The 12,262-nt window shown below is 43.4% G+C and overlaps 1 protein-coding gene across 1 annotated transcript in view; it reads left to right on the forward strand.

The window, feature by feature from the left end:
• Window positions 1–12,262, forward strand: part of birc6 (baculoviral IAP repeat containing 6) — a 92,267-nt gene that overhangs the window by 18,130 nt on the left and 61,875 nt on the right. Inside the window, 17 exon segments of the mRNA XM_034122347.1 lie at window positions 1,015–1,314; window positions 2,573–2,672; window positions 2,773–2,987; window positions 3,104–3,312; window positions 3,620–3,972; window positions 4,194–4,413; window positions 5,184–5,320; window positions 5,474–5,611; window positions 5,965–6,092; window positions 6,216–6,347; window positions 7,253–7,468; window positions 7,554–7,737; window positions 8,605–8,778; window positions 9,225–9,358; window positions 10,316–10,469; window positions 10,555–10,671; window positions 10,825–10,985. Coding sequence (XP_033978238.1) covers window positions 1,015–1,314; window positions 2,573–2,672; window positions 2,773–2,987; window positions 3,104–3,312; window positions 3,620–3,972; window positions 4,194–4,413; window positions 5,184–5,320; window positions 5,474–5,611; window positions 5,965–6,092; window positions 6,216–6,347; window positions 7,253–7,468; window positions 7,554–7,737; window positions 8,605–8,778; window positions 9,225–9,358; window positions 10,316–10,469; window positions 10,555–10,671; window positions 10,825–10,985 — 3,072 coding nt within the window.

Consider the following 12,262-nt stretch of genomic DNA (forward strand, 5'->3'; position numbering starts at 1 on the left):
ACGCGCATGTACGCACAAACGCACATCATTTCACTTAGCAGCATAGCATAGGTGGTACAGTAAAACTGGAACAAATATTTAGACATAGCAGTACTATGTTACTTTTAACAGCATTTTTTCTAACTGCAGGCACCTAATGACAACACATTTAATGTCATTTTCAGGAATTTTGATTTTCTTGAATTGTTTTAATTTCTTTTTAGTAATTCTGCTGTTACGATACCAGCTACTAGTTAGTTATGGCACATTTCCACTGCAGGGCCTCGCACGGCTTAGTACGGTATAGTTAGGCCTTGGTAGGCCCGGCTCACTTTATGCTGCGTTTCCATTACAGTTTAGGAACTGGGGCAGTAACTATAGTAACGCAGTGTAGGCGGAGCCGTGACGTCATCTTCAATGCGAAACACAAAACCAACATCAGCCGTTAGCACTCAGAGCTCACAGCTCCTCCTATATGTTCAGAAACTAGACAAAAGTTAAACAAGTACAAACCACAGACTGCCTGTGTCATGGTGAATACAGTCGCTGCTTTATTTATGTCTGTATAGGCCGTTGTTGTGAGTGTGGACGGTCGGAGCATATACTGCGTTAGCTTAGCCAATCTCCATTTAGAAAACACGCATTTTAAAAGGTTTTTCGCCTGCCGTCTGTCTGCAGACTTGTCAAAGCATTAATTCATGGTTTTTACTAACCGGTATCAGTATGTTGTTACTTCGGCATCATTTTGAAATTACAATTAAATCACGGTCAAATATGTTCATCTTGTTGTAGTTGTAGCCCCCTTGCCAGCGATTCTCTCTCTAGTCTAGCATACTCAGCCCAATTGTTGGCCCGGAAAGAACCTCGATTTTGGAGAGCCAGAAAAACTGTGAAACAGTACCCGTTAGCCGGAACTACCCCTAGTGGAAACGCAACAAAAAACGGGCCGAGTTTGGCACGGCGCACTTAAACCGTGGTATGCGCTGCAGTGGAAATGCGCCATTAGTAACCCCTCTGTGTCTGTGCTGCGAACAGAAGGCCAAGCTGGAGGCCAAGCTGCATCAGACCACCTCTGCAGCCGCCTCTGCCTCCGGCGTGGGGTTCATCCACATCCCTAACCCTTCTAACCCTCCTCTGCCCCCGGGCTTCTTCATCAACCCCTGCCCGCCCACACCAAAAACGACGCCCCTCTTCATGACCCCTCCTCTCACGCCGCCCAACGAGGCGGTGTCAGCGGCCTTCAGCGCTGAACTGGCTCACCTGTTCCCCGGTTCCATGATGGACCCCGGGCCCGTCAACCTGGCCGCGCACAAGAACACACAGAAAGCCAAGCCGGTTAGTTCATGCAGCTTCATGCTGCTTAGTTAGTGACAGCTGCCTTTCATACAGGGCTGCCTCATAAGCCTCAGTTCTTTTTTAGCAGCAACTAAAAACTACCCAGTACACAAATGCCTTCTCAGTTTCATTCTCCTTTTCACTAGACACACAAGGAAGCCAAATAAATTATTAAATAACCCGTTAAACAATAATATTTGAGGGAGATTTACAGTACAATGTATAATAATTAATCATTCCCTTTATTCATCCAGGCGTCCAAATATACTCTCATAGGTTTGCAGACAGATACACAGTGATGAAATGGGTTCCAAAACTTCTAATTCATTCCTAAATGTATTTTTGTTGCTGATCATATCAGCTAGGGATGCTCCGATCGATCGGCCGTCGATCATTATCGACCAATATTCACTCTCGGCCGATCGATAGGTGCTCTCTATAAAGGCCGATCGTGAGAGCCGATCACATGACGTAAAATACATGACACTTTTCTCTGTGCGCGGCAAAACAAGCTCGCCAAAATGGCTTCACCAGTCTGGCAGTATTTTAAGGTGTCCGAAAAAGACAATAAAATAGGTGAGCGGAGCAAAACACACACTAAGAGTTAGACCTAACACACTTAGCTATTTGATCTACCTCTGGAACAAGCTAAACTAGTTATAAATATGTTTATTCTTCACTGTCGGGTCACTCATTACTGGATCAGTGAGCTACATGAGACGATACTGACAGGCTGTCAGAAGAGAGGGAGAGAGGGAGAGGGAGAGAGAGCGCTTCCGCTTCCAATGTAAACTTGAAAAATGTACTTCATTTGAATGTAATAATTATGTTGGTTGTTTGTGGAAGCCATCATGTATTGAAAAATCAATCTGAACTGTTCGATCCGTTACGATTATAAACTGAAGCAATATAAAAATGAGCCCCATTAACTGAGTTTTAAACATCACTTTAAATGGAAGATCCCCATAGCCCCCACCCACCCGATGATCGGATCGGCTATCGGCCGATACTGATTCCGGCGATCGCCCCCAAAATTCCCGATCGGAGCCTCCCTAATATCAGCTATTCGTTCCATACTAAACATATAAAAAGATTCATAGTTCAACATGTGTAAATATATATAATGCTTTTTTGAATGTATGCCTGAATTAAAACTGACACTTTTGTCAAACCCATAATCTAGCAATCAGATAACAGGGCATCGAGAGAGATTTATCTTCTTTTTCTTTTGTTAAATACGGTTTTGTTTTTGCCGCAGAGCCCCATGGGAAGTGGTCTAGCTCTGGCCATCTCCCAGGCGTCTCACTTCCTGCAGCCTCCTCCACACCAGTCCATCATCATAGAGAGGATGCACTCTGGTATGTCGTGGATAAGTGGTGTGTTGGAATCAAACGTATACAATCTTTAAACCCTCAGTACAATTATTCCAAAGTTAACTTCCGGTGTCCTTTCTCCTAGGAGCTCGTCGCTTTGTGACGCTGGACTTTGGTCGTCCGGTGCTGTTGACTGACGCTCTGATCCCGACCTGCGCCGACCTGGCCTCTCTGTCCATCGACATCTGGACGCTGGGGGAGGAGGTGGACGGGCGCAGACTGGTGGTGGCCACCGACATCAGCACCCACTCGCTCATTCTGCACGACCTGCTGCCCCCACCTGTCTGCAGGTTCATGAAGGTGTGTATTTTGCTTTGGATTGACACATGATGGCTAACTTTAATGTTGTTAGTTTTTCTTGCTTTTGTTTGTTTACCATAAGTATGCCTTCTCCTTGTTTGCTTTCTAAACTCCAGATCACTGTGATCGGGCGCTACGGCAGCACCAATGCTCGGGCTAAGATCCCGCTGGGCTTTTACTATGGACACACGTACATCCTGCCCTGGGAGAGTGAGCTGAAGTTGATGCACGATCCTCTGCGGGGAGAGAGCGAGGCCGTCTGTCAGCCAGATGTTGATCAGCATCTGGCCATGATGGTGGCGCTGCAGGAGGACATCCAGTGCAGGTAAGCATGGGAGTAAAGTATTTTACTTTTTTATTATCAAATCACACCTAAGGAGCAAACCAACAATGTTATAATCCTCATTACTTTCTGACTCCTACTACTGTCCATGACCTTTGACTCCAAGCCCATTGGTTAATACTGAAGCTAAAAAACAGCTCACTCGTATAACCTAGAATAAGTTTATTTTTTTTAAACAGCTGGACTGCAATTTTTTGCAAATATTAGTCACACAGGAAGATATTTGCAGAGGTTGGGGACAATTTTTTGAGATGAATTAATTCACATTCAATTAACAACTGTTTTCCAGATACAACCTAGCTTGCCATCGGCTGGAGACGCTTCTGCAGAACATCGACCTGCCGCCTCTCAACAGTGCTAACAATGCTCAGTACTTCTTACGGAAGCCAGACAAGGTGGTGGAGGAGGACCAGCGTGTGTTCTCCGCCTACCAGGACTGCATCCAGCTGCAGCTGCAGCTCAACCTGGCTCACCACGCAGTGCAGCGGCTGCGCGTCTCCCTGGGGGCCAGCCGCAGGTCGCTCCCCACAGCCGGGGCCCCAGAGGTCCAGGAGCTGGTCCACAACTCCTCCACAGAGCAGCTGAGGACCATCATCCGCTACCTGCTGGACACACTGCTCAGCCTGCTGCACTCCAACAACGGTGAACAAGCGTGATCAAAACAAATCTTATTTGTTTCTTTATATTTACTTGTATATACAGTAGACCAATGACACACACATCCCAGACAGGGGCACAAATGCTTGCATTTTTTCCTCCCAGACTTTTACCAGTAGAATATGGACATTTATGTATGGATACATGTATGGACAGCATCATACTTGTATTCACACCTGATTGATTCGTGCCTCTGTATATTCCAGGCCACTCTGTGCCCTCAGTGCTGCAGAGTACCTTCCATGCCCAGGCCTGTGAGGAGCTCTTCAAACACCTCTGCATCAGTGGGACGCCTAAGATCCGTCTCCACGCTGGCCTGCTGCTGGTTCAGCTGTGTGGAGGAGAGCGCTGGTGGGGCCAGTTCCTCTCCAACGTCCTGCAGGAGCTCTACAACTCTGAGCAGCTGCTCATCTTCCCTCAGGACAGGTGGGGACATCAGATTGCTTCCATCAACCACAAATCCTGAACTGATTCTTCCCCCAGTGCTTTTTAACTTCATCACATTGAGGATTATCATTCTCAGTGTAAAAGTCAAAAAAGCTGGCAAGCATGTCGGACTATTGTTTTTTTTTATGTATTTGTGAGAAAAAAGCTTGAACTTTAAAGCGCAGTTTATAGGAGCCTGAGCCATTGTTGCTAACTTCAGAACTAACCTGATCATCTCTCTCTTTCTCTGGGTGTGTCTCTTTCTATCTCTCTCTTTAAATGAATATTGAAACAATTGAGACTTTTCATGCTGTACCTGTAGCTCTATAGCTCGAGCTGCTGGCATCTCTTTTAATCCCATCAACAATCAGAATAAAAACACTTTCAGTTTATTTCAATCTCAATGAAACGCTTTGTTAGTGAGGAAACAGCTCTGTCAACCTGGAAACAATCTCTTCCACTGTACATCCGTCTGTCTGTACTGCCTCTGCCTTATCCTCTTGCTTATCTTCTTGCTACGTATTATGTACGTTTCTTTTTTGTATTACTTTTGTATTAGCATTTCCAGTATTGTATGCCTCTATGTAGCATGTTTTTACTGATTGTATTTACTTAAAAATAGCCTCTTGGCTTACTCTAGCATTTACAGAAATACACTAATTAACTACAAATAAATCAACCAATAGAACTTGTTCTCCTAAATACATGTCTCAAATGACCCTGTTTGAAGTTCACCAATGCAGTATTTTCCTTGTCTTGTTTGACCCCAGGGTGTTCATGCTGCTGTCCTGCATTGGCCAAAGATCCCTGAGTAACAGTGGAGTGTTGGAGGGGCTCCTGAACCTGCTGGACAGCCTGCTGTCTCCCCTGCAGCAGCCACAGGCCTCCGCCCAGCGCAGGACCGAGGGTACAGCCAGCCTCACTGTGGCACCGTTACACATTTATGTTTGATGGAGCAAAAATGACACATAGAGTTTAATGTCATTTTGAATGTTTACACATTTCAGCAGATTCTATATTGGAAAGTGTGACAAAGAGTGTGTGTTTGTGTGTGTTTCAGGTGTTTTGGATATCCCCATGATCAGCTGGGTAGTGATGTTGGTCTCCAGACTGCTGGACTATGTAGCCAGTATAGAAGATGAGGCTGCAGGGGGTAAGAAGCACCTTGGAGGGAAAGAACGAGAGAGATCTTTTACAGGTATAGAAACTACACAATTTTCCCTCACTTTTTTTTCTAACCTATGATTATATATTTTATTTCACTAAAGGACTTCACTATTTAAAGTCAAGAATCTAAATAAAAAATGTAATAGGCATTTTTGACAAATATCTATTAAATATGGACACTTCACAAATGAACCACACGCATTATGATCTGTTAAAGTGGAACATTCAACATGGATCTCTGAATGATCTTTTTACTAACAGGAAAGAAAGCTTGTTAGACTTTCATAGAATACACTAAATCTCTTTTCTGCCCTCTTAAAAACATTTGATTGAAATCTGTCCCAACCCCAGTGATCTGATGAGTGCTGTTGCTCTGTCCTCCAGGTATTCAGTGGAGCTTCATCAACAACAGCCTTCAGTCTCAGAACTCCGGCAGGGCAGCTAAAGGCAACAGCAGCCTGGACCGACTTTACTCACGCAAGATCCGCAAACAGCTCGTCCACCACAAGCAGGTAAATGTGTCTCATCTTCACCATCAAATATGCTCTTTAAAAAGTCAGTGTGATAAATGAATATGTGCTTACGACTCGAATAGGTTTACAATGCTCCTATTTATCATGCCCTTTTTATTGCAGCAGTTAAATCTATTGAAAGCAAAACAGAAGGCTTTGGTGGAGCAGATTGAGAAGGAGAAGATCCAGAGCAACAAAGGCTCCTCCTACAAACTGCTGGTGGAACAGGCCAAGCTCAAACAGGCCACATCCAAGGTGAGCAGCTCAGCTTCTGCATGTGCAGTAAGCAGCACCAGCACTGTGTGGGGTCAGAGGGTACCTCTAAAGAGGATCCACGTTGTGTAATAAGTTGTCTCCATGTTTGAATGGTATGAAGACATTTGTATAAATTATAATATTAAAGATTGTTGTTTTGTGAGATGAAGATAATGCACAGACCTGTCAGCGGTATTAACTACAGAGCTACAGATGAAGTCTTCCACTTATTATGCTAAGATAAATACATTTACTGAGGGAACATCACGATGTAGCTCCTCTAACACAGTACATGTCTAATAATTGGATGTTTGCCCTGCCTCTCTCTTCCTTTTAAATGTATTTGATCTTAACATCGGCAGTATTACAGAACATGACATATTTGACAGGTGAAATAGATGACAACATCAACAATGTACAGACGTAGTGCATAATGAAAGTATTAATAGCGTAATCAAAATAATAAAACATCTATTGTCCCCACAGAGTCCTGATGTTGTTTTCTGTAAGCAATCAGCTCCTTCATAGGCTGTAAAGGGAATCCATACTTAAAGACACGGCTCCTCTCTTAAATATAGAGAGCTTCAAGGGGCATACACCACTTATCCACATGTCACAGTGGGGGGTTCCTCCAACACCCACTTTAATAAAATGAACCTCATGGCACAGAAGAGGAAGATTTGAATTGAGTTTGAGTAATACTTGGGGGATTATCTATGCCTAAAATGCACAATACAGTTGTTTACTGTCCTACCAATTCTGTCATTGATTTCTTTTAGACCCTCTTTCTAGAGTGTTATGATATACACACATTCTGATAAACAGTGAAGATATGAGCCTTATGTTATTTTGCATTGTTACAAAACTGATGAATCTGGGTTCATTTTATTGCGTCTCTCTTCCAGCACTTTAAAGACCTGATCCGTCTGCGGCGGACGGCCGAGTGGCCCCGCTCCACGTTGGACACGGAGTCCAGCACAGCCAAAGAAGCCCCAGAAGTAGAGCCCCTGCCCTTCACCCTGTCCCATGAGCGCTGCATCTCTGTGGTGCAGAAGCTGGCCCTCTTCCTCCTCTCCATGGACTTCACCTGCCACGCCGACCTGCTGCTGTTTGTCTGCAAGGTATCCATCGGACCCTCATGCATGGACTTGTTCAATTCCATAATCTGTATATACACATAAATAAGTACTTTTCTTACCCCCTCAGGTCCTTGCTCGAATAGCCAATGCCACAAGACCCACGATCCACCTGTGTGAGGTGGTGTCTGAGCAGCAGCTGGAGCGCCTGCTGCTCCTGCTTGTGGGAACAGACTTCAACCGGGGGGACATCTCCTGGGGGGGCGCCTGGGCGCAGTATTCCCTCACATGCATGCTACAGGACATCCTAGCAGGTGTGTTTGGGTTGCTTTAAGTCTGGTGTGACATATTTAGTGACTTGATTAATGAAAGAGTGTAAGATAAAACATGTCTCCTTCATCCTGTCTCCTGTACAATGGGATATTTAGGGAGTAAGGCCACTTTACCTGATCCTTTACATTTAGTTTGTTGAATTGGTGTTTTAATGTGAATATTTATCATTTGGTTTAGTAATTTTACACATTTTGTTTCGATTTTTATTAGCCATGCTAGTTCTAAGGATATGTTCTGTCGCTCTGTAATTTAAAAAAGAAATATCTGAACTGATGGGATGCATTTCCATCAAAGTATTAAACATAGTCGAGTCCCCTTGAGCATACTTTTGAATCCTTTTGAATCCTTAGACTATTATTATAGCACCATGATCAAGTGAAATAGTTCAGCAAATACTAAATAAATTACACCAAATGTTTAACCTACACACAAAATACCTCGGTAACAACTTTTAGATTGTTTTCCCTAGACTGCTGTGAATACATTTGAATAACTTTGGATGGCTAAGCTTTTCATCTAGAGGCATCAACGAGTCAAAATGATCATTTTTCATCCTTTGGTTTTTGACCAAATACCTGCAAAACTAAATACAGTCCTGTAAGCTTTACTTTTCCTGTTTAGTGCCGATTAGTTAGCATGCTAACACACTAAACTCGGGTGGGAAACATGGTAAACATTCAGTGATAACATTGTCATTTTTAGAATGTTAGCATTTCAATGTTAGCATTTAGCTTAAAGCACGGTACAACCCAGCATGGTGCTTTGATTCTCACCCAAAAACAATATCCCTAATCTTGTGCGTTTTCCTCAGAGCTGTGTGTCATTAAGTGTACACGTTGTTGTCCCAGGTGAGTTGCTGTCTCCGGGCTCTCTGGATGGCATGGATGATGGTGCATGCGGCGAAGAGGCCGGGGCTTCTTCCTCCTCAGCGGGGGTGGATTCGGACGACTGCCTCCCCCAGCCGGCCCCCATCCCCCTGGTAGAGAGCATTGATGAGGCCCTGGTGCCTGATATCATTGCAGGTACTACAGGGGCATCCTCAATATTCCAAAGTGCGTGGGTAGACCCGTCCACACTAAACACGCACACACACACACACACACACGCACGTACGCGCACACGCACACATAAATGTTGATACCAACACTTTGTATCATCACAATATAAAGTATTTATTTGTTAAATATTTTTTATAATTGCATTTCACAGTTTTTTTTACAGTATCGTTCAATGTGTTTTAATTATTGTAGTTCTGTCTTTTGGAATGGGAGTCAAACATGTAGTCAGCCATTTTGGCCAATTTGTCATTAAAGTTATTATGACCAGTGTTATTTCAGAGGAGTAGAGGAGATGATGGCTCGATCGGCATTAAAATTGCCCAGTAACGTGCTCAAGAAAGTTTCTCTTGCCTGTTTGTTTTCCTAGTGTGCTTGCTTGGCAATATTAAGGCTGTTTTTATTATCCAAAGGTGCTCCACCTCTGTCCTCTTTGGAAAAAGATAAAGACATAGACTTTGACTTGCTACAAGACCTGATGGATGTTGATATTGATCCTTTAGATATTGATTTGGAAAAAGATCCACTCGCGGCCAAGGTGTTTAAGGTATGTGTGACTTCCTATTCTTCCCTTTTTTCTCTCGCTGTTTACTTGTTTATCACTTGGTATTGGCTTGTGTATTGATGTTATTACGTTTACAGTTAGTAAATGCCAGTTAGTATTATTGCAGCATTTACAGTTCCACCTAGCTAATGCAGTGTTGGAGAAACTGAGAGTGCAGATGTTAAGACTAAGTCCTTGCTTAATATGAAAGAGTAAAAATAGAATATTGCAATATTGTCTCATGAGTACAGGAAACAGTTTTGCAACACGTTAAGAATGAAGTTGTTAATGATCAGAATGTATCAGGGAAAAAAGATAAATGCATAATTAGACCAGCAATGCCCCTAGATTTAGAGTTAATTGTGAATAGTTCAACTTAAGTTAGGTTAACTTTTTTAGAAGATTTAGCTTGATATTATGTGATTTTCACAAGTAAATGTGTATTATTAGAACAGTTTCAATATCATGAAATGTTCATTTAAATACATTAGTGTTAAAAGGTGCAACGAATCGGAATGAAAGGTGTTTGTTCAGTCAGTTTTTTGTCAGGACATTTGTTATCAGCCTAAATTGTTTTATACATTTGTTAACTAAAAGATTGAAACATTTGACAGTGGTGAGTTCTACGTTTGACTATTTATCAGACAAAAATCATAGATAGATAAACATTTGAGTATGCTTGATGATGGCCCCTAATGTTACTGTCCAAATTCAACAAGTTGAATGAGCAGTTTGTTAGTTAAGTAAACTGAAGGATCAGTGAATATAAACGTTGTGAGGGTGTTCTTGAAAAGATAAAGGGAAGTGATTTATTTGTTTTCAAGCTGCACATTTAGAATGAATTGAACCAAGTGTAGCATAACATATTTTACTTTCAGTAACTAAATGTGCATTTTGTGATTTGAATGTTAATGTAGAAGACTTTTTTTATTTTGCCCTCGTCCTCACATCTGTCCTCAGCCTATAAGCAGCACCTGGTATGACTACTGGGGCGCTGACTATGGCACGTACGGGTACAACCCGTACATCGGTGGGGTTGGTATCCCAGTGTCCAAGCCTCCAGTCGCTGTTGAGAAGCCGGGGTCACAGAGTCTGTCAGTGTCCGTGTCGCAGGGTGAGTAGAGGCTCATTTCAGCACTAGTCTTGTCCTCTCTAAATCCACTTTGTGATGTGTTTGACCTTTGGCCCCTGTGTCACAGCACTGGATGCCCGGCTAGAGGTGGGCCTAGAGCAGCAGGCTGAACTGATGCTCAAAATGATGGCAACCCTACAGGCCGACTCTATTCTACAGGCCCTCTCCTCCAGCTCCTCCACAGGTAACCTCACAACATCACAAACAGAAGCCCATTTTATTTAAATAACAATTGCTGTTCAATAGTTGAACATAAGTGCTCAACAACCCACAACAGTTTTTTGTAGCAGTCTGTGTATCGCTGCTATAAGATTAACTTGTGTGTGTGTTTTTTCAGTGAGCCAGGCCTCCAATGGGACTGATGACTCCCTGCTGAGGGCCCTGCATGGGGGGGGCTCTCCTCCAGCCAGCAGCCTGATGATCCAGCCCTCGTCCATCCCCATGTTGAGCGGCTGCTTCAACAAGCTCTTCTCCATGCTGCAGGTCCACCATGTACAGGTCAGCACTAGGGATGGGTGCCGAGCCCCGGTATTAAAGGGGCCCCGGGGCTGAATTATTAAAGACCGTGGTACCGTTAAGCTCCTACGTTATCGGTCTTTTTATCGGTACTGGAGACATTTAAAAGATATGTCATATGTATTATTGCTACACAAACATTATATTGCAATTTTAGTTTCGCCAACTCCGTTTCTAATATGCAAAAAGACTGCAAAATGAGTCTGATGTATTTTCGATCTCTCTCCCCCGCCTGCTTGCGAGGGGGCGGGGCAGTTTACACACACGCGGCTGCTACACACACACACACACACACACACACACACACACACACACACACACACACACACACACACGGCAGAGAGAACTAAGCGCTAAGGTGTGGTAAACTTTACCCGTCTCGATGTGGACAATGCTCGTTGCCAAAAGTGCAATAAGAGTTTACCATGTCAGGGCGGTAACACGAGCAATTTGTCTAAACATCTTGCAAAAGTGCACCACGTTCAGACGGAGAAATGCACCGGGTTCGACTGTCTTTCTAGTAGCTCTGTAGCCCCATCCACGAGTAACGTTTCCACGTCAGGTGTTATGTATCCTTAATCTTCCTCCAGAAGAACCGTTAGGCCTTTTGTAGCATACCTGTATGCCCCACCTGTGTTGCTCTGTACCGCTGTATTTATGCAGTAAATACTTGTTTTTTTACAGTTCTATAAGTTCACATTATTTACAATTAATTTACCTTTTCTTTTCTTCAAAAGAACCGATAAGAGTACCGTTAAAGGACCGGATCGATAAGCGGCATCGATAACAGTAGTAGGCCATACCCATCCCTAGTCAGCACACACAACAGATGGGAAACAGATTCCCTGACTGATATCAGTCTTCAGTGTGGAAACCTTTAGTCGACATGGTTAGGTATTTCTCATTTTATTTTTAATCAGTTCCATGGGGACTCGGCAACTCCAGAACTTTAACTCCAGAGCTATGCCGTGTAGTTTTGGCTTTGTGTCCTGTTGCTGTCTTACGACAAAGGCTTTGTTTCCCAAGTAACGTCTGTCTTGCAGACGGCAGCAGGTCCAGGTAACAACAGAACTAACTTTAGTATCTGATAATCTGGGTTTGAAGCAGAAGTTAACGAGGCGCCAGTTGGCATCTAACGTATAGACCGGTGCAATAACACTGTTTTTTCATGTAAAGTATTCAGCTTTTTAGCTCAATGTCGTTATGAGGTTTTACTGCAAATCAGTAAAACCTCATCACGCTGTGCTGTCGTCCGCTCC

The sequence above is a fragment of the Trematomus bernacchii genome, unplaced genomic scaffold (genome assembly GCF_902827165.1).
Source record: "Trematomus bernacchii unplaced genomic scaffold, fTreBer1.1, whole genome shotgun sequence".
NCBI classification, from domain to species: Eukaryota; Metazoa; Chordata; class Actinopteri; order Perciformes; family Nototheniidae; genus Trematomus; species Trematomus bernacchii.